At 41.5% G+C, this 23765-nt stretch overlaps 1 protein-coding gene across 4 annotated transcripts in view; it reads left to right on the top strand.

The window, feature by feature from the left end:
* The window catches only part of LOC133478206 (copine-8-like), a 72839-nt gene that overhangs the window by 16665 nt on the left and 32409 nt on the right, over positions 1-23765 (top strand). For 2 of the 4 annotated variants that reach the window (XM_061773979.1, XM_061773981.1), the window contains exons 4-13: positions 2067-2113; positions 4442-4545; positions 7320-7359; positions 10233-10309; positions 11214-11277; positions 14417-14520; positions 15830-15934; positions 21153-21194; positions 21549-21624; positions 22871-22927. In XM_061773979.1, the coding sequence (XP_061629963.1) occupies positions 2067-2113; positions 4442-4545; positions 7320-7359; positions 10233-10309; positions 11214-11277; positions 14417-14520; positions 15830-15934; positions 21153-21194; positions 21549-21624; positions 22871-22927 (716 nt within the window). Of the gene's footprint in view, positions 1-2066; positions 2114-4441; positions 4546-5608; positions 7360-10232; positions 10310-11213; positions 11278-11913; positions 12396-14416; positions 14521-15829; positions 15935-21152; positions 21195-21548; positions 21625-22870; positions 22928-23765 lie in introns of those variants that run through there. The other 2 variants (XM_061773983.1, XM_061773982.1) reach the window with 2 other exon arrangements.

The raw sequence follows: 23765 nt of genomic DNA on the forward strand, positions 1-23765 counted from the left end.
AAGCCACGCTGTTGTAACACGTGCAGAATGTGGTTTGGCATTGTCTTGCTGAAATAAGCAGGGGCGTCCATGAAAAAGACGTTGCTTGGATGGCATTATATGTTTCTCCAAAACCTGTATATACCTTTCAGCATTAATGGTGCCTTCACAGATGTGTAAGTTACCCATATCATTGGCACTAACATAGCCCCATACCATCACAGATGCTGGCTTTTGAACTTTGCGTCCATAACAGTCCGGATGGTTCTTTTCCTCTTTGGCCCGGAGGACACGACGTCCACAATTTCCAAAAACAATTTGAAATGTGGACTCGTCGGACCACAGACACAACACAAACCGGCGGCCTTTCTGGGTGTTGTTGATAAATGGCTTTTGCTTTGCATAGTAGAGTTTCAAGTTGCACTGACGGATGTAGCACTGAATTTTATTTACTGACATTGGTTTTCTGAAGTGTTCCCGAGCCCATGTGGTGATATCCTTTCCACATAAATAAATCAAAATAAAAACGGAATACAATGATTTGCAAATCATGTTCAACCTATATTTAATTGAATACACTACCAAGACAATATATTTAATGTTCAAACTGATAAACTTTATTGTTTTTAGCAAATAATCATTAACTTAGAATTTTATGGCTGCAACGCGTTCCAAAAAAGCTGGGACAGGTGGCAAAAAGTTGAGGAATGCTCATCAAACACCTGTTTGGAACATCCCGCAGGTGAACACACTAATTGGGAAGAGTTAGGTGCCATGATTGGGTCTAAAAGGAGCTTCCCTGAATTGCTCAGTCATTCACAAGCAAAGATGGGGCTAGGTTCACCTCTTTGTGAACAAGTGTGTGAGAAAATAGTCGAACAGTTTAGGACAATGTTCCTCAACGTACAATTGCAAGGAATTTAGGGATTTCATCATCTACGGTCCATAATATCATCAAAAGGTTCAGAGAATCTGGAGAAATCACTGCATGAAAGCGGCAAGGCCGAAAATCAACATTGAATGCCCGTGACCTTCGAGCATCGAGCAAGAATGGGAAAGAATTCCACCTACAAAGCTTCAACAATTACATGTCCTCAGTTCGCAAACGTTTACTGCATGTTGTTAAAAGAAAAGGTGATGTAACACAGTGGTAAACATGACCCTGTCCCAGCTTTTTTGGAACGTGTTGCAGCCATAAAATTCTAAATTAATGATTATTTGCTAAAAACAATAAAGTTGATCAGTTTGAACATTAAATATCTTTTCTTTGTAGTGTATTCAATTAAATATAGGTTGAACATGATTTGCAAATCATTGTATTCTGTTTTTATTTATGTTTAACACAACGTCCCAACTTCATTGGAATTGGGGTTGTAATACGAAATGCCATAAATGGGCTTACTGAAATCAGTATCAATATTACGACAATTATAAACCTTCAAACAACTGTTAGTTTAATTAACCCGAGATGGATCAGCAACACATACAGAGTATCGAAGATGCCTGTTTAGGCCTACTGTAAAAACACATAAAAGATGATCGCTATATGTTCTCAAACCTTCGTTACAATGACATCATTTCCTTGCACTTTGCGAGACAAGCACAACTCCAGTACAGTAGCGCCGGCGATGGCAATGGTGGTGGTGCCGCAAATGCTAATGAAATGTCACTTTAGTGCCGGATGATCGCCTCACTCTGCTTCTCCACCAGCGTGCCGTCTTCGCGCTAGGGGGAAAAAAAACACACACAGAGACTCCCCCCAAGGGACGGGAGACGCTCGCATGTCAATATTATCGACCGTCCTCACTCGATAAGGACATTCCGCCGCACTCTAACCTCGTTTTTCCTCTCCCACCTACGCAAACAACAACCTTGCCCCCCACCTCCTCTTTCCTCTCTCCTGCCATCCTCCCTCCACTGACATATCATCACACTGCAAGGCAAACTTCTAGTGACATTTAATTAGGGAGTTTTCCCGCCACAACGGCGTACGGGGGAAAACACGCTCTCAACTCGTCAGCATGAAGTTGTCACTGTTGAAATGTTCTGGTTAAACTCTTCTCTCCATCCCATCCTCCTCTCCACAGTCTGTGTGCTGTACACTCAGGGGATAGCAAACAGGGAATGGAGAGAGGTGAGTCACAAATGTGTTTTTTTTAGTATAAAATGGTGGTTGGTGACTGCTTTGAGACATTAACAAAAGGAACAAGATTGTTGTTTTCACAGTTTTTGCGCCACAAGAGGCTCAAACGTTTCTTCTCGTGTTTGCTGTCAACAAATGTATTATGCATCACACACGGGAAGGGTCCCAAATGCCAGCGAGCAGGTTAACACGATGCTTTGATGCCTTCTAATGGCCAAAGTCCGTGTTAGTGTAATTGTATCCCAGTGGGATGCGTTGATGCTACAGTTGCTGGCTACTGGCGTCATTAAAGGTCTTTTTGTGCAGAGAGCAGCGCGCACACAATTACTTTCATACTAACACATTTTTATAACAATGCTTGAGATCTGAATGCTGATGAAAAATTTTACTGTAACACTTTTTTCATTTTTATTATTTAAAATTTTTTAAACTTTTTTATTTTCAAAATGTTTCATGTTTGATTATTAATGATATATGTATATTTTAGGTTTTTTAAAAGTAAAATATAATTTTGATTGATGTTTTAGTTTGTATGAAATTTTTAGACAACAACAATATTTTCATTCCGTATGTATCAGTTCTGTCTGAAAGAGATTTTTAACCAACACAACATTTTGGTACGTTTCAAACCTGGTAACACCTGGAGACAAAGGCTGGTACACCCCAAAGTCTGGACACACCATACCCAGAAAAGCAATCTGGTGTATGTGGTCAAGTTAGGGAGGAATGCACAGATACATACATTAGGCAAACTGAGCAACCACTGAGTAGACGCATGGCACAACACAGACGGGCAAACTCTTCAGGTCAAGCTGTCTCTACCTGCACCTCCAAGAGAAACAGAATTCTTTTGAGGACAAAAATGTGAATATATTCCTGACAGGGAAGTCAGATGGTTTGAAAGATGAGTGAGAGAGACCTTCTACGTGAAAGTGGAAAGACCATTGCTAACAGAGGGGATGGCTCACTACATCACCTATCTCCGTCTTGCAATGCTGTCCTTTCGTCCATTCCAAAGAAACTCAATAATTCTGCCTCCAAAAAAACACGGCCTCCTCAGCCGCTCCACTACCACTTTACAACTGAATGGAATATTAATGAGGGAGTTTCTACCTAATCACTCTAGTGGACGAACAGTGGTCTCTCTGGAAGGCATCTTAACGACCCTCATTTTGCATTCCTAAAGAGTGATGCCATCTGTGGTTTGGGGCATGCCTCTAACTTGGGGGATAAATAGTGGAGTTTTTCACTAGCCAACCCTAAAGGCCTCTTTATACTCCCGTGGTCGCGCGGCCGACAACGCCCGCATTGCATCACGTGACTGACGAATTGGCCCGCGTGACGCGCACAGGGCAAAAAGAATGCCGCGGAGATCATCTCTCGTGATTGGTCCGTTTTAGTCACATGCTGTGATGATGTAATCAGCGTTCCTCCCGGTTCCACATAGCACCCACGCCGCTGCCTTCTCGATCGATTTTGCAGCATAATTAAACGTTTCCTCTGGTCATCTAGGCCCATTTGTTCTAGCAGACTCTGTTCCACAGTCGCCATTGTTCTTGCTTTGTTCCTTGTTCCGGAAAGGAAAGTAAAAACGGGTACCGGAAATGGCCACAAAATGCAGAGGAAACTCCACCATGTTGCGTCCTAGCCAATACCAGCCATAGCGACACCCCTGACTTGGAGGAGAACTGCAGCACACGTTCAAAACAGCGCGCGTGTGTTGCCCTGAGAATTAAATGACCTGGATGAATGAGAATATTCATAGGCATTTTGTTTTATTTTGTCATTTTTATTTTTCATGTATTTAAAAATAAAATAATTAAAATTTCGTCCTGTGGTTTTTGGTGTCCAGACAAGAGATTGGCATTCAAAATTAAAACATTTTAAAGTTCTTTTTATTTGTTTAATTTTTAAGTTTGATTTTATAATTTTGCCCTGCGATTGGCTGGCAACCAGTTCAGGGTGTACCCCGCCTCCTGCCCGATGATAGCTGGGATAGGCTCCAGCACGCCCGCGACCCTAGTGAGGAGAAGCGGCTCAGAAAATGGATGGGTGGAAGGATGGATTTTATAATTTTGTGTTCTTTTTAATTCCTCACTTTAAATAATGGTTTACATTTTCAGATTTTTCAACAGTTTAAATAATAGAAAAAAAATATCATAATTTCAGACACAGACTGTTCTTTGTAACTTGAAACATTCTACTGTCGCAATTAGCATCCAATTTACAGTGTCCCATTTAGCAACTGTGTGTTAGCATATATAAAAAATATTTACAGTATGATATAATTTATTTGATGTGATTTTAAAAAAAATACAGTTTGGCAGGACAGAAGTGATTGACAACACGCTCAACCCCGACTTCGTGCGCAAGTTTATCTTGGATTATTTCTTTGAAGAGCGGCAGAATCTACGTTTTGACCTGTGAGTTAACCATTTATTTGCGTGTGTGCATGTGTGTGAGTGTGCATGTGTGCATGCACCGCTCTCCATGCATTGGAGCAAAGCTAAGAGTGAAATATTCATGCTGTGTGCGGGAGGGAGATGTACGTTATTCCGCCTTTTAAATAAAAGACACATTTTCTTGTCACTTTTTTTATTTTATTTTTTTCCCGAGCAGCGTTCTCATTCCACTTGGTTGCACTTGGAGAGGAAAAATAAGCCAATTTGACTTGAAGGCGTTTTGTGGAGACGGTGATGGGAATGCTGAGGTGTCTTATCAGGAGAACACATCCTGAGGAGGAAAGCTTAAAGTCATCATTAGTACCATCATAACTAAACTAAATGGAGGGGGAAATGGAGGAAAAAGTACACAATAAAACATTCTAAAAATTCAAAATTGCAATGTAATGTTTTTTTGTACAAAATTGAACTTTTAACTATCATCTGTTTGTAATCACCTGCATTACAAAAAACAACTTTTAAAAAAAACAAGACACAATTTAAAAAACAAATACATACAATTAAAATTTACAAAATGCAACATCTTAAAAATATAATATGAAAATTAACCATTATGTTTTATCAGCTGGGGTTGGCTCCAGCTCACCTGCAAAAATGGATGGATGGATTGTATTATTAATTTATTGTTAAAATAAAGATAATCTAAATTATATTTTTTTCATTTTTGAATGTGTTTAATTTAATTAATTTTGTAACTTATTTTTTAATGTTCAATGGTTTTACAATGGTTTTGGATGTACATTCAACATATACGTTTAATCATTGAATAATATAAGTAAATTATTTTATTATTTTTTTTTTTTTTACAGCGTGTTAAATCCAAAGAGCAACTGAAATTATTAAAAAAAGTAGATTTTCAGTTTTATTTTTGTCTGATTTGAAAATGTTTATAGATAAAAATTTATAAATTTTTGAAATGTATTTGTTATTTCTAATGTTTTTTGTTCATGTTTCCCCAGTATATTCTGGAGTATTAGGATTGGGAATCATCAAGGATATGGAATAAATGGCTTTATGGAAAGCGTTTCCACACACTAGTAGGACAACTTTATCTTACAAGTAATAGGACAACTAAAAACTCCTAGTGAGTTGCCTGGTGGGCATTTTGGTGCTACTAGTAAGGTCCAGGAGGCTACTAATGCGTGACAGATGCCTACTAATTTGGCCCAGTGGTGTTACTAGTGCATCTCGGTCGTTTACTAGTCAGGTTCAATTGCATACTAAGAGGCCAAAAGTGGCACTAGTAGTGGAAAACCATTGCTCGTTAGATACTAGTGCGCCCTAGTTGTTCCGTAAGTGCACTGAATTGTCTTCCTAGTGAGGACAAAGAGTATACTAGTACGTGGCCCTTAAGCTGGAAAGCAAGGATAGCAAATAAACGGCTTTCCATACGCTAGTGTATTGGGTTGCGGCCTCTTTCGTGTGCGTGTGTCATTAATCATCAAAGGAGCTCTGAGCCCCCCTCCTAAAAGCCAGACCCCCAAAAAGGGGGCAGACAGCACAGGAACACAGGAAGCGGAATCCTATCTGACGCAGTGCCAAGTGATGTCATCCACAAATTTGTGCTCACGAGGCGCCGCGGGATATCCGTCTGCGTGTGTGTGTGTGTGTGTGTGTGTGTGTGTGTGTGCATGGTCGAATCAACATACATCCATCATGTTGTTTTTAATGCTCCCCTTCCCTTCACTTTCTCTGTCTCGCTCTCTCTCTCTCTCTCACACACACACTTGTCGGTGTGTCTCATTATGAAATAGGATCACATGAATGATTCATGAGGCGTCCAAAGTGACAGAGGCGAACGGTGCCGCCAGCACGCGCACACACACACACACACACACACACGCGCACACACAGCATCTCCACATTACCTCTGCCAAGGTTTGTATGTTTTCATCATGTCACAACAATGTTACAGATGTTGTAAAACGACGTTAACCATTCTTAAACAGTATTTATTCCCCATACAAAATAATGGAAATAGGAATAATATGTACCTGGAAATTTTTAATTTTGGGAAATTCGGCCGTGGCACGGTGATCAACTGGTTAGAGCGTCTGCCTCACAGTTCTGAGGACCGGGGTTCAAATCCGAGCCCCGCCTTTGTGGAGTCTGCATGTTCTCCACGTGCCTGCTTGGGTTTTCTCCGGGCACTCCGGTTTCCTCCCACATCCCCAAAACATGCATGATAGGTTGATTGAAGACTCTAAATTCCCCGTAGGTGTGAAGGTGAGTGCGAATTGTTGTTTGTTTATATGTGCCCTGCGATAGGCTGGCAACCAGTTCAGGGTGTACCCCGCCTCCTGCCCGATGATAGCTGGGATAGGCTCCAGCACTCCCGCGACTCTTGTGAGGATAAGCGGCTCAGAAAATGGATGGATGCATGGATGGATGGAAATTCAGCCGGCAAGGCCAGTTTTGCTCCACAAAGTGAAATTTAGTAGGCATGTCTGTCATGTGTAGACCCCCACCAAGAAAAAAATATCTCAAGAAGCCCCGCCTGCCTTAAAAGACACAAAAGTTCTGCCGTTTTGGTTTGAAGTGGCCATTTGACGATCATTTTGGCTATTTCCAGATGACATTTTGTTCATTTGCTACCAAATTTGAATCATGTTGATAAGACAGACGCTAAATTGTAAAACATTTCAGTTTTTGTCATTGAGTGTGGGCGGAGCGTAACAGCAAAATCTGATTAAGTTGGCTAATAAACTTTAATGTTGCGTCTCTTCTTTGCTCAGGTACGACTTGGACTGCAAAAGTGACAACCTCTCCAAACACGTGAGTGTCTCGATTTGTTTTATCAACGTCAATATCATAATATCAATTCTTTGGGAAAAAAAATTACTGTAAAATAAAATTTAATTCCATTTGGTGAGGATAAGCGATACAGAAAATGGATGGATTTCACACACACAAAATGATGATGAGGCAATGGAGGTACAGTACATAACAAAAATAAAGAAAATTTGGAGAAACATGCTTTTTATTGTATGGTAATGATAATTAAAAAAAAAAAAAAAAAAGCCAAATTTGGAGATACGTTTTTTTTTTTTTCCATTTCACTAATATATACTGCAACACTGGCCGATACATTACATGTTTTCACCACCCCACAGCTCTTCCTGGCCGATAGTGGTAACCCCTCAGACCCTAACCCATATTCAATTACCCATAATGCTCCGGGGCTCCATCTGAGCGCAGCATGAAGGCCGAGGATGGTTGAATGCGTCCTGTCGGCGCCGTGGATGTGTGGGATTGCAGATCTGGCACGTGGCCCCGTTGTCCATGAACACGCCCATATCTAGATGCCCAGCTATAAATAACACTATCATCATCAAAAATGATGTTTTTCATAAAAGCTCACAAGTACAGTAGCTCAGTCGTTCCAGCCCATATGCTTTGTTTACGTACCTTGTACAGATATGGCCGCGGGGTAAGCATGTGCTGACAGAACATGCACTTATGTGAATTTAAGAGCTTTTATTTTCCCTTTTGTCATACACACTACTTTGATCTCGTTTATTTTGCTAATGAATGTTGAAACAAGCGTGGCACAATCATTAATGTTTATACTGTATGTCATCGCTGTTTGATGAAAAACAAATAGCTCCACTTTTTTTTACTTGTTTGTGGGGTGAATTAACATTTGGAGATAAATACTTTTCATTGGTTAATCACAGGGGAATAAAAGTAAAACTGCCAAATTTTCGGGATACAGTGGAACCTCGATTTAACAGACTAATGGGGGAGGAGGAGTCCGTTATATTCGCTTCTGTTAAATTGAGCACTTTTCTGTGGCTTAAAACACCAATACAGTACAAAGTTATTGTTTTGTACTTATTTTCGTAGCCTAAAAACACCCATTAAATATTTAAAAATAAACCTTTAAAATGTTTAAAATAAAGGTTTTCAGGTTTATCCAAGCTTACCTCGCTGGTGCACGGGAGGGTGTTTCTTTTTAGTTCCAACTGGACACTATTTTCTGTCCATTAAATTTAAAAGTCTGTTAAATCCAGTCCATTAAATCGAGGTTCTACTGGACTTGCATTTTCATTGGGAAATGACACTTAAACATAAATATACATTTATCCATTCATAATTTATTTTGTTGATTTCTGGATCAAAACATTTATTTTAATTTTGAGATTTCTTGTCAGCCAATGATGATAAGCAAACCCAGAATTGCCGTGGTGAGATACATTGTCTTCAGCTGTGCATTTGCAGTTGAATATGATTTCCAGCTAACTCCTCTTGCAAAGGTCAGACCTTTTTTGTCATGTTTCTTACTCATCAAGAGGAGGACGACCTCGCTGTGTTGGGTCTCTGTTCTGGCGAGCGTCTTTGGAGCAGTTTTGCGCCTGCAGGATCTGAACATGCGCGTGTGTATATATCATTGCACAGACTTGTTGTTGATGCTCCTCAAGCCAATCCTCTTGTGGAGGCCCTCCAGACACGGACAAGGACACCACTAGCGGGCCTCCTCCCCTCTCAGTTGTTGGTCTTCATGTAAAAACTAGCACGCTGCAGTCAAGAACGCTGGGAAATTTAAGGGCTCCGACAAGGAAAAGTGCATTCAGGAGCCATCTCAATTCCATCCATCCAGTTTCTGTAGCACTAGTCCTCATTAGAGTCGCTGGAATAGCTGGAGCCTATCCCTGGGGAATTTGGGAAAGAGGCGATGTCCCCAGCCAATGTCAGGGCACATATAGACAAAAAACAGACCGGTCACCAACCAATGTCAGTAAAGTGGAGACCTGTATACTCTCAGCTCAACAGCCGTGGGTTCACCCATTCATGGATTTAGAGGAAAAAAAATATTATTTTTATTCAACTTTTTAAATATTTGTATTCATTTTTCTTTTCTTTTTTTTTTCCTTTTTTTGGGAGATACCAACTATGAAAACCTTTATTGGGAGTTTATCCCCGCTTATTGAAGATTTTTGGGGGGGTTTTAAAAAAAGTTCGGGGGAGTGGGATTCTGTAAAGTTTTGGCTTGGCATTGGGTGGGGAAATGAGATCAATCTTTCTGGGAGTGTGAGGGAGCGGGAGTGAAAATACACTCCCGTGTCACCCGCTAATGCAAACTCCACACAGGGACAGCCTGAGAAGTGCTAACCACTAGTCTTACTGTGCTGAACACAACTTGATACATGATGCTGAATGAATTAAATGTGGGAGTTCACAAAAAAAGCAAAATCGGTCAGATCAAAGTAGTCAACCAATACTAGCCATCCATTTTCTGCACCACTTTCAGCCAATCTTATAACAAACAATAAGCAACATGAAAGCTTAACATGTTGAAAAGGGACTAAGAAAAACATAAGCCTATTTTATCCTACATCTTATACACTGAATTGAATATAAACGATTCTTCAAACATACATATTTTTAATTATGAGTTTCTATAGAGGGGAAAGTCACTTTCTACTGTTAGTCACATTTTGATGACTATTACTGTAACATTGTATGCAGACTGTACAGTAAGTTACTTTACGCTTTACATAGTGAAATATGACTATTGGATGAAAGATCTACTGGACTGACTTTTTGAAATGATCCACTATATGTTTCCATGACATATTTGTCATGTACCATGTTTGCTTGTTTTATTTTTTTAAATTATTATTATTATTTTATTTTTGCCCATGCAGGATTTCCTAGGCCAGGCGTTTTGCACGCTGGGCGAGATCGTTGGCTCGCTGGGAAGCCGCTTGGAGAAAGCTTTGATGTGAGTCGCACAACAAGAATATTTACTAGTACACAGTAGTTGTACCTTGATTAACTGACTTGAGTTCATTCATTCCGTACCAAAGTTCCTAACTTAATTGCTTTGGATATTAAAAAAAAATGTCCCCATTGAAATGAATTGAAATGCCTTTAATCCATTCCAGTCCATCCATCCATCCAGTGTGTTGTATAGAAACATAAAAGAAGAAAATATAAATAAATAAATCATTTTTATTAAGTCTAATGACCGGTGTAGGTGATCATTTTATAATGTCTATTACCGGCTAGCATGCTAATGTCACATTACAGTTTATCAGTGAGCTGTAGGCTCGGTCACTAAAAATTATACTCCCATTATTGGCATTCACGCTAACAGTTAGACAGCTATTATTGGCTAGCAAGCTAACGTCAAACTACAGTTTACCAGTTAGCCAAGTACTATCAAGTTGCATGCTAACAGTTAGCCAGCTCTTATCAACTTGCACGCTAATATTTAGCCAGCTATTATCGGCTATTACGGTAACTTCAAATAACCATTTGCTGCACCAGTTAGCCAGTAGCTATCTCCTAAGATGGTAATGTCAAGTTACACTTTACCAGTGCGCCAGCTATTATCAGTTAGCATGCTAGCATCAACTTAGGACAGTAGTAAACGTCTGTACAGGCAGATATGCTATTTAGCCAGCTAATATCTGCTAAGATAATGCCAGCTAGGTGTCTAATATCCACTAGTGTGCTACAATAGGACCAGGTAATATGGGAGGATATCATCAAACATCAGCTAGGAAGTTTCCTGATTTCCCATGTTTTTGAAACACAGCACAAAAGTAGAAAAGAAAATGGAGGACTAAAGCGTGTCACATGATGCTAAGCTAAGGTACTTGTCATGTTGTGATGTGTTGCAGCGGAATCCCTGGGAAGAAATGCGGAACGTTGATCGTCAGAGCCGAAGAGCTGACCAACTGTCGGGTGAGACAAACACGAACGTCCTACGTGTCCTGAATGCACCACAGGGATAGTGTTTGTCAGTAGATGCCCTGACACACAAATGTTCTACTTGTCATAAATGCAACATGCGAGAGGGTTTGTTAGTCAATAGACACTCAGACGCACAACTGTCCTACATCCTATGGGTCCTGAATGAACCACAGATAGTATTTTTCACGAGACGCCCTAACTCCCAAACGTCCTACGTGTCGAAAAATGCACCACGGAGATTGTTTGTCAATAGATTCCCTGACACAAAAACATCCTACGCACCCTGAACGCACCACAGAGAGTCAATACACGCCCCGACACAAAAATGTCCGACATGTCCTAAATCCACTGAGAGGGTTTGTTAGTGGCGGAACGGTGACTGACTTGTTAGAGCGTCTGCCTCACAGTTCTGAGGACCGGGGTTCAATCCCCGGCCCCGCCTGTGTGGAGTTTGCATGTTCTCCCCGTGCCTGTGTGGGTTTTCTCCGGGCACTCCGGTTTCCTCCCACATCCCTAAAACATGCGTGGTACGTTCATTGAAGACTCTAAATTGCCCGTAGGTGTCAATGTGAGTGCGACTGGTTGTTTGTTTGTATGTGCCCTGCAATTGGCTGGCAACCAATTCAGGGTGTACCCCGCCTCCTGCCCGATGATAGCTGGGATAGGCTCCAGCACGCCCGTGAACCTAGTGAGGAGAAGCGGCTCAGAAAATGGATGGATGGATGGGTTTGTTAGTCAATAGACGCTCCGACACATACATTTCCTTCCTCCTACGTGTCCTAAATGCACCACTGTGTTTGTCAGTAGAGGCTCTGACACACAAACATCCCATGTGTCCTAAATGCACCACAAAGGGTGTTTGTCAATAGACAGCCCAACACACCAATGTCCTACTTGTCCTAAATGCACCACAGAGAGTGTTTGTCAGTAGACGCTCTGACACACAAATGCCCTTCATGTCCTAAATGCAACACAGAGATAGTGTTTGTTTGTCAGTAGACGCTTCCAACGAGGCTAAAATTAGAAGGCGAGTGTCCAAAAGTGGACTTTCTAAAAATAGCTCCTCACTGCTGCTCCTGCCACATTACAGTACAAGAAGACATGATGATGTAAGCATTTACATTGTTTCTTTATTTGTATTACTAAACTTTACGAGATATTCTGTATTATGTTTTAGATGCATTCAATGATGTTGCATTGAGGTTCATGTTCTAGTTGGTCTTGTTGCCATGGGTAACAAGAGTCTGAAATTTGGCCTCTCGATTGCAAATTGTTTCAATCAGTAAATACCAATTATACTTACATTGTAGAATAGTATTCATCCTTTTAAAAAAAATCATGTGACGTACATTGTTAAATATTCATGTTTAGCTGTACTGTCAAAGAAATATTTTGATAAGGCAAACTAAAATCCTAATTAAAATGGGAATAAAAATAATTTATCATTCATTAAGTCATTGAATATTCAGCATTGCGATATGAAATATCATCCCGAAAATTATTATTATTGCCAAATCTAGATTTTTGTGAATTTTTAAAAAAAAAATTTTTTTTTTCCCCCCTCAATGTCTTTATGTCGCAAAAGTGTTCTCTGTCAATTGACTGTCTGTTGTCATACGAGAGCGGCTCCAATTACCGGAGACGAATTCCTTGGGTTTTTTTTGGACATACTTGGCAAATAAAGATGATTCTGAAAAGCAACAGTCATATTTCATTGTGTTTCAGATTTTTTTTAATGTAATAAGTAAATAAATGAATAAATAAAAAATAATTTCCTGATTTTGTAAAAAAAAAAAAAAAAATCCAAAATGACCAATTTTTCTTTGCATTTCTTTTTTTTAAAATCAGAATCATTTTATTTTTAATCCAAGAAGCAAAAAAAAATTCTTATTTTATCCATCCTTCCATCCATTTTCTGAGCCGCTTATCCTCACTAGGGTCGCGGGCGTGCTGGAGCCTATCCCAGCTATCTTCGGGCAGGAGGCGTGGTACACCCTGAACTGGTTGCCAGCCAATCGCAGGGCACACATAAACAAACAACCATTCACACTCACATTCACTCCTACGGGCAATTTAGAGTCTTCAATCAACCTACCACGCATGTTTTTGGGATGTGGGAGGAAACCAGAGTGCCTGGAGAAAACCCACACAGGCAAGGGGAGAACATGCAAACTCCACACAGGCGGGGCCGGGGTTTGAACCCCGGTCCTTAGAACTGCGAGGCAGACGCTCTAACCAGTTTCCACCATGCCGCCTATTCTTATTTTAGAATAAGAATTTTTTTTTGTTGTGATTTTTAAATGTTTTATCTAAAAAGTAAATACATTTACTATTTTAAATAATTTATGTCAAAATAAAAAATCTTAATGTTTTTTCAACATTTCTTCTTTCTTTCTAATCTTTGTGCTTTTGGAAACATATTCTTTATGAAATGTTTGTGTTTTTTCCAAACAGTGGAAACAGTAACCGCAAAAAGTTTATGATCGCTATATCAACAGTCTAAACCGCAAATATAACAAAAACTATGATCCCAAAACTCTTCAATATTATTTGAAAATCATCATATGATTATGATTTACTAATTAGTTTTACTAATTTAAAAAATGCACTTATAAACCCCGCATGTATACATGTTCATGCACATGCGGCGAAGACGCTGCATAACTTCCACAAACAACCCAGGCTAAACTTAGCTCCTTCCCGACATACAAAGCTTGTCTCTCAGGCGAGATGTATCACATCAACATACTCCCTTGACACCAATTACCGAACTATTTTTCTTTGTGGAAAGGGCTTTGACGGCATCTCTTGGCATCTTAGAGGAAGCGCAAAAACGCGAATCGTGAGTTGAGGTGAATTTGTGAATGGCGACCCACAGGATCACTGTAGATATTTTAATACTTAAAATGAAAAAGAAATTCTTCGAAAAACAATCTGAGCCAATAAAAATGAATCGTGCTATAGCCGCATTATGAATGATGAATGACTCCAAAACAGTAGGTAACAGTAAAACTAAGTCAAATGGAAAGTCTTCTTGGTGTGTCCCATCATACTTAGTCACCATGGCAGCTGTCACACTGTGTATATGTGTCTGTGTCTGTGTCTGTGTGTGTGTGTTTGATGCTGGCAGGAGTCGGTCATGCTGCAATTCTGCGGCAACAAATTGGACAAGAAGGATTTCTTTGGCAAGTCGGACCCTTTCCTCGTCTTCTACCGCAGTAACGAAGACGGATCGTGAGTTGACAAGCTGGTGCTCGCCTCCGCCGCCGTTGTTGTTCCTCCAACTAAAACAAAATACACGCACACACACACGTATAGACCCTGATTGTTCACGCTCCAGAAAACGGCCATGTTCACTCTATAAGCACTAAATGTGTTGTTCTTATATAATCCTCGATGCTGGATGTATACATTTGCCTCTAGCAAACAAACAAACAAAAAAACACACCAATTAGTCCTTTAACTAGTCCTTTTAAATCAGTAATAACAAAAATGAATAATAGTAATAAGAAATCTCACAAATTATGAATAATATAGTGAATAATGTAAAATATAGTTGTTCATTTTTAATAAGATACAATATGAAATAATAAAAACCGTATATTAATAAAAGATCTTAGTAAATCTTAATAATGAGTAATAACAATTACATCAAAATAATAATACATAATATAGTAAATAATATAAATATAGTGTCTTTTTACTTTTTTATTAAGTATCATAGAAAATATAAGTTAATAATAGTTGCATGTAATAAATAATAAATGTATGATAAATGATCTAGAATAACTATTTTAATACGATACAAATCTAAAATAATATAAATGAAACTGTAAATACAAATTTTAAATAATAATGATGATGATGATGATGATAATTTTAAGTAATACAATACTAAATCAATCAATCAATCAAAATATTGAATATTTTGAGTAGTATAAAACCTATTTTAAAAACTATACTGTATACTTTATAATGACAATATTAAATAATATATATTTTTATATTTTGTAGTTTTATATTCTACTATGTTGTATGTATTGTATTAATGTGTAATGTAGTGTTAGTGTATTGATTGTATTTTTTAGGTTATTCATTCATTCATAAGTGATACATTGAATGATAAGAAAATAATAATGACAATACAAAAATTATATTGTATTGTGTATTTTTTAATCATATAATAACAACAACAATACTAATAATAATAATAAAATAATAAGTAAGCTGATATTCAAAATGAACACATCTCACTTGACTGTGAGTTTCTATCACAACAACATTGCAACAAAAATTTCCCAATAGGAAACCATTCAGTTCTAGGGTCAAACTGTCGCCATTGTAAAAGCTTTCCAAAACATAAAAAGCAAAGTGCTAACATGCCAGCAGTTTGCCCCCCAGTGAAAGCGGGCCTGGCACTTAACAAATCCTGCTTTTGTCAGGCTTTTTGGGTCCACTGAGGCGACCTGAATGCTATGCGAAGGGGCTCCGACAACGCACACAGAGCTTAACAAGTTTGTGCGTGCGCATGTGTGTCTGGCAGGTTCACCATTTGCCACAAGACGGAGGTGGTGAAGAACACTCTGGATCCCGTATGGCAGGCTTTCAAGATTCCTGTCAGGGCTCTCTGCAATGGCGACTACGACAGGTACGGCGCCACGTTTCAAATTGTTGTATTGCACCGACACAAAAGGCGGAACTAATGCGTGTCACTGAAGTTCAATGTTCTAGTGCAATAGTTCTCAAACTTTTTACACCAAGTACCACCTCAAAAATGTTTAGCTCTCCAAGTACCACCATAATCGCCAACATCAAAATACAGTCCCAAAAAACACAGGTCAAGGTTGTAGTCCTAAAAAGCACTTTTACTTGACTTAAATTAAATACAACTCAACTGTAATTAAAAAAATTATTGCACTACAAGTAAAAAAAAATAACTTACTGTACAGGAAAAGTGATTTAAAAAACTGTACTGAATTTGAAAAAGCTTACCTGTATACCCGCTCACATTGTCTGTTGCCACAGCATGGCGAGAGCAGTGACAATGGTCTACTCACGCACAGATCGCTGCGATTACACATTGGTCTCTTCTGAACACAGATGTGTCTGTCGAAACTGTCAGTTGTGCCACATTTAAAGGGAAGGAGAGGAGCCGCATTGATTGGCGGCAAACATAGTGGGCCGTAAACGCACCCAGGGTTGCACCGCCCGCCGTGCCGTTCACAAAAATTAGAGGCCATAAGTTTGTAATTTTTTAATAATATGTAAATATTAAATTATAGAAAAACAATACATATACAGTATCATAGTAACAAATACAAGTAAGTAATTATCTGAAATAATGTACAATAAGTAATAAAATAAGAAAAATTTAAACTTAATGAAAATACTTTGAATATAGAAAAGGTTGGTTCGGCAAAATAAGGTACCTTCAAAGAATGTAATTTTGTAATTTTTACAAATTTTCGTTTTTCATACAAATACATAACATTAAACCACATGACACCTTAAATAATGTTTTGTGTGGAACTCTTAATCACTATCTATCCATCCATCCATCCGGGTCTGGTCGCGGGGGCAGTATCTTTAGCAGGGACGCCGAGACTTCCCTCTCCCCAGCCACTTCATCCAGCTCTTCCGGGGGGATCCCGAGGCGTTCCCAGGCCAGCCGAAGGACGTAGTCTCTCCAGCGTGTCTTGGGTCGTCCCCGGGGTCTCCTCCCGGTGGGACGTGCCCGGAACACCTCACCAGGGAGGCGTCCGAGAGGCGTCCGAATCAGATGCCCCAGCCACCTCATCTGGCTCCTCTCGAAGTGGAGGAGCAGCGACTCTACTGTGAGATCCTCCCAGATGACCGAACTTCTCACCCTATCTCTAAGGGAGAGCCCGGACACCCTGCGGTGGAAACTCATTTCGGCCGCTTGTATCCGGCATCTTGTTCTTTCGGTCACGACCCACAACTCGTGACCATAGGTGAGGGTAGGAACGTAGATTGACCGGTAAATCGAGAGCTTAGCTCCTTCTTTACCACAACGGACCGATACAAAGTCCGCATCACTGCAGACACTGCACTGATCCGCCTGTCGATCTCCCGCTCCATTCTTCCCTCACTCGTGAACGAGACCCCAAGATACTTGAACTCCTCCACTTGGGGCAGGATCTCATCCCCGACCTGGAGAAGGCATGCCACCCTTTTCCGACTGAGGACCATGGTCTCAGATTTGGAGGTGCTGATTCTCATCCCAGCCACTTCACACTCGGGTACGAACTGCTCCAGTGAGAGTTGGAGGTCACGGCTTGATGAAGCCAACAGAAGCACATCATCTGCAAAAAGCAGAGATGCAATACTGAGGTCACCAAACCGGACCCCCTCTGCGCCTAGAAATTCTGTCCATAAAAGTTATGAACAGAATCGGTGACAAAGGGCAGCCTTGGCGGAGTCCAACCCTCACCGGGAACGAGTTCGACTTACTGCGGACCAAACTCTGACTCCGGTCGTACAGGGACCGAACAGCCCGTATCAGGGGGTTCGATACCCCATACTCCTGAAGCACCCTCCTCAGGACTCCCCGAGGGACACGGTCGAACGGCTTCTCCAAGTCCACAAAACACATGTAGACTGGTTGGGCGAACTCCCTATGCACCCTCGAGGACCCTGCCGAGGGTGTAGAGCTGGTCCACTGTTCCACGGCCAAAACTAAAACCACACTGCTCCTCCTGAATCTGAGATTCGACTTCCCAACGGACCCTCCTCTCCAGCACCCCTGAATAGACCTTACCAGGGAGGCTGAGGAGTGTGATCCCCTGTAGTTGGAACACACCCTCTGGTCCCCCTTCTTAAAAAGGGGGGGTACCGCCACCCCAGTCTACCAATCCAGAGGCACTGTCCCCGATGTCCACGCGATGTTGCAGAAGCGTGTCAACCAGGACAGCCCGACAACATCCAGAGCCTCTAGGAACTCCGGGTGAATCTCATTCACCCCCGGGGCCCTGCCACCGAGGAGCTTTTTAACTACCTTGGTGACCTCAAACCCAGAGATAGGAGAGCCCGCCTCAGAGAACCCACACTCTGCTTCCTCATGGGAAGGCGTGTCGGTGGAATTGAGGAGGTCTTCGAAGTATTCTCCCCACCGACTCACAACGTCCCGAGTCGAGGTCAGCAGCGCCCCATACCCACTATACACAGTGTTGGTGGTGCACTGCTTTCCTCTCCTGAGACGGATGGTGGACCAGAATTTCCTTGAAGCCATCCGGATGTCTTTCTCCGTGGCCTCACCGAACTCCTCCCATACCCGAGTTTTTGCTTCAGCGACCACCAGAGCTGCATTCTAGTTGGCCAGCCGGTACCCATTAGCTGCCTCAGGAGTCCCACAGGCCAAAAAGGCCTGATAGGACTCCTTCTTCAGCTTGACAGCATCCCTCACCGTTGGTGTCCACCAACGGGTTCGGGGATTGCCGCCATGACAGGCACCGACCACCTTACGGCCACAGCTCCGGTCGGCCGCCTCAGCAATGGAGGCGCGGAACATAGTCCACTCGGACTCGATGTCCCCCCCCTCCCCCGGAACATGAGCAAAATTCTGTCGGAGGTGGAAGTTGAAACTCCTTCTGACAGGGGATTCTGCCAGACGTTCCCAGCAGACCCTCACAATACGTTTGGGCCTGCCACGCCGGACCGGCATCTTCCCCCACCATCGAGCCAACTCACCACCAGGTGGTGAACAGTTGACAGCTCCGCCCCTCTCTTCACCCGAGTGTCCAAGACATGCGGCCGCAAGTCCGATGACACGACCACAAAGTCGATCATCGAACTGCGACCGAGGGTGTCCTGGTGCCAAGTGCACGTGTGGACACCCTTATGCTTGAACATGGTGTTCGTTATGGACAATCCGTGACGAGCACAGAAGTCCAATAACAGAAAACCGCTCGAGTTCTGATCGGGGGGGGGGCCATTCCTCCCAATCACGCCCTTCCAGGTCTCACTGTCATTGCTCACGTGAGCATTGAAGTCCCCCAGCAGAACGATGGAGTCCCCAGCGGGAGCGCTCTCCAGCACCCCCTCCAAGGACTCAAAAAAGGGTGGGTACTCTGAACTGCTGTTTGGTGCATAGGCACAAACAACAGTCAGGACCTGTCCCCCCACTCGAAGGCGAAGGGAGGCTACCCTCTTGTCCACCGGGGTGAACCCCAACGTACAGGCGGGCAATAAGTATACCCACACCTGCTCGGCACCTCTCACCGTGGGCAACTCCAGAGTGGAAGAGAGTCCAACCCCTCTCGAGAGGACTGGTACCAGAGCCCAAGCTGTGTGTGGAGGTGAGTCCGACTATATCTAGTCGGAACTTCTTGACTTCACACACCAGCTCGGGCTCCTTCCCTGCCAGAAAGGTGCATTCCACGTCCCTAGAGCCAGCTTCTGTAGCCGGGGATCGGATCGCCAAGGTCCCCGCCTTTGGCCACCGCCCAGCTCACACTGCACCCGACCCTTATGGCCCCTCCCACAGGTGGTGAGCCCATGGGAAGGGGGACCCACGTTACCCTTTCGGGCTGTGCCCGGCCGGGCCCCATGGGTGCAGGCCCGGCCACCAGGCACTCTCCTTCGAGCCCCACCACCAGGCCTGGCTCCAATGGGGGGCCCCGGTGACCCGCGTCCGGGCAAGGGAAAACGAAGTCAATTGTTTGTCGTCATCATTTGGGTGACCCTGCCAGGGGCATAAAGCCCCAGACAACTTAGCTCCTAGGATCACTGGGACACACAAACCCCTCCATCATGACAAGGTGATGGCTCAAGGAGGGGTCTTAATCACTACTTAGAAGTTAATGAGTCAGTGAGAAGCAGAGAATCTTCTTTACTCTGACGAATCTTTTTAGGTCTGCTGGCAAGTGGAATCCATCATAATAAGAATGTATCCATCCATCCATCCATCCATTTTCCGAGCCGCTTCAACCATTCGCACTCACATTCATACCTACGGGCAATTTAGAGTTGTCAATTAACCTACCATGCATGTTTTTGGGATGTGGGAGGAAACCAGAGTGCCCGGAGAAAACACACGCAGGCACGGGGAGAACATGCGAACTCCACACAGGCGGGTCGGGGATTGAACCCCTGTCCTCAGAACTGTGAGGCAGACGCTCTAACCAGTCATCCACCGTGCCGCTATATATATATATGGAAAAGAAGCAGCACTTTATAGAGATTAAAGTGTAGCCTTTGCCAGCGAGATTAAGAAGAGGAAGCACAGCAGGTTTTAATGGTGTCTCATTCAAACTCCACTTGGTGCTGGATTACTTGGACTCCTCCACTTGTTTGAAAAAAAAAGAAGAAAGAAAAGGGGATTTGCATTTGTAATGACTTGACCTTTCAACCTGTAGCAGCACATTTTTTATTCATGTATGATTTTCAGGTTAAATATCAGACCATATGATGGCAGTTCTTTGTATTACCCATCAGGAAAGTGTGAAAAAAACAGTCAAAATGTCACTTTTATTACAATTACAACATAAAGATACTGATGGCTTTATCCACGTGTATGTTTTTTGTTAAAAACACTGATGAAAATACGGTGACAGAGCACGCCATGGCCTTTTTGTTTTTAAACTATAGATTATTTCTAGTCATTTTGTTCATGTCTATTGTGCAAAGAAGGGCTATTATGAATAACTGCCAGGGGAGTCATGACATTATATGACATTCTGCATTGTGAGCATGAAAAGCCTTGATTGTATTAAACAAAATCTGATCGTATGAAAACACATTTTTGGATTATTTTTGTGCAAGATTTATCTCAATGTGAAAGTTTAAAACTTTCACATTGAGATAAATCTTGCATTGAGATTTAACGGTGTTGTCTTTCCATCTTGTAGGAGCATCAAGGTGGAAGTGTACGACTGGGACAGAGATGGAGGGTAAGAACATGCATTATCTAGCCTCAATTGCCACAGTCTCGTTTCTTCATTGTCACACCTTTTACGATAGAGATTTTTTTGTCATACACACAAGATGTAAAGAAAGCAGAATGGCATTCAACATGAGCTCAATAGGCTGTTAGCTTTATTAGCCCAATTAGCTGCTAATTTCGCTAAAGTTTTATCAGCTTTCACACAATTTCCCAAAGTCAGATTTGCGAATCCACCAATTAACATCCATGTCACTCAATTATGCAAGCCACCAATCGGCTCATTGGCGGCGATGTTTCATATCTGCTTGTGTGTGTGTGGGCGTGTGTGTGTGTGTCCGTGTCCGTGTCCCTCCTCTTACAGACACGACTTTATCGGCGACTTCACCACCAGCTACAGAGAAATGTCCAGAAGCCAGTCACAGTTTCATATCTATGAGGTGATACACACACACACACATACACACACACACACAGACACACACACACACAAAGATAGGAAGACAAGAATACCCACAAAAATAGAAAGACAAGGGCACACAGCATATACATTATATACATACAATGATAGACAAGAACACACATAAACACATGACAAGACCGCACACACACACACACACACACACACACTAACTATAGGTAGACAATGAAAACACATACAGAAAGACAAGAACACACCCATACAAAGATAGAAAGACAAAGACACACACTGACACATATTATATACAGTACACTGTATGTAATAATATATTTATACAGCATTTATACACAAAAATCGAAAGACAAGCAAGCACAGAGATACTGCATAAAGATAAGAACACACACACACATAAAGACAAGAGCACCCACAAATACATACATGCATACACAAAGATGATAGAAAGACAAGGACTCTCTCTCACACACACATACATACATTTTATATACACACGAAGATAGAAAGACAAGAACACAAACACGTACATACAAGAATATAAAACACACACAGAAAGACAAGATTACACACAAAAAAATGGATGGATGCATACACATACTGCATATATATACACACAGATGTATAAAGACAAGAACACACACACACACAATAGAAAGACAATAACTAGAAAAAAAATGTTTTAAGTGTAAAACAAAGAGGCCTAATTGTGTGTTGGGTGTCATTGGGTTGGTGCAAGTGTACTTAATGACGTGTCCATGCATGTTATAGCATTGGTAATAACTTGAAGGTGTAAGCGTATACGTCTACGGTACATAGTGTCAATATCAGCATCAGTGTGGTGTACGGTCAGCGTTATTCCTTGGAGTTCTTTGACCTCGGCTCTCTGATCAAACCACCAGTGAAGGTCAAGAGCAAGACAATATGCTGACGAGGAGAAGATGAAGACGAAGGCGCCTTGCCTCCTTTGCATGCCATCAAACATGCCCTCTCCATTTTGCCGACACTGTCTTTTTGTAGAACATGTTTCCATGGCTTGTTAGGCTCCACACGTTTCACAGCACATCAAGAAAAACACGGCAAAGCATTCTCGCGATGTTCGATATTGCACTCGGCTCACTCACTGTCAACATCATGGTGACACTTGATGGAGCCGGTTGTTGTCTCCAGCGTGTTGACGGGCTTCAATCATCGGGCGTCACCATGGCAACGCAAGGCAATCAATGTAAGCTGGTTGTCGTTTTCCTCTACAGGTGCTAAATCCCAAGAAGAAAGGGAAGAAGAAGAAAAAGTACCAAAACTCAGGAACGGTGAGGTCTACTGTCTATGTGCGTGTGTAATTATTTTTGTTTTCTTACAGTTTATAGGAAAGCCCACATCATTGTGTTTGTGCTTTGTTGGCACCGAGCAACACAAGGTGCAAGACTTTATTTTATTTTATTTGATTCAAAGAATATTTTGATTTATTTGATCGTAATCAATTTTATTGTGTTATTTATTTGTATCATTTATTTTATCGTATTGTTATTCATTTTGGATTTGGGATCTTAGTTCAGCGGCACGGTTTGCATGTTCTTCCCGTGCCTGCATGGGTTTTCTCCGGGCACTCCGGTTTCCTCCCACATCCCAAAAACATGCATGGTAGGTTAATTGACAACTCTAAATTTCCAGTAGGTGTGAATGTGAGTGCGAATGGTTGTTTGTTTGTATGTGCCCTGGGATTGGCTGGCAACCAGTTCAGGGTGTACCCCGCCTCCTGCCCAATGATAGCTGGGATAGGCTCCAGCAATCCCGCAACCCTAGTGAGGAGAAGCGGCTCAGAAAATGGATGGATGGATCTTAGTTCATATATTCTTTAAATTTATTTCATTGTAATGATTTTAATGTATTATTTTTTTGCTGTAATAGATTTTAATGTGTCTTGTCATTTATTTATTTTTGTTTTATGTCAAATTTTTGTAATTTCATTTTGTTATTGTAAATGATTAGATTTTGTATTTATTTACAAAATATTTTCAATATTACTTTAGTTTGTTCATTTTATTTGAATAAAGTGATGCATAAAATAATACAACGTAGAATGTTATTCCTTTTCAAAATAAAAAGCACATAAATAAACACAAAAATACATTTGTAATTTAATTCCCC

The sequence above is a fragment of the Phyllopteryx taeniolatus genome, chromosome 5 (genome assembly GCF_024500385.1).
Source record: "Phyllopteryx taeniolatus isolate TA_2022b chromosome 5, UOR_Ptae_1.2, whole genome shotgun sequence".
Taxonomy (NCBI): Eukaryota; Metazoa; Chordata; class Actinopteri; order Syngnathiformes; family Syngnathidae; genus Phyllopteryx; species Phyllopteryx taeniolatus.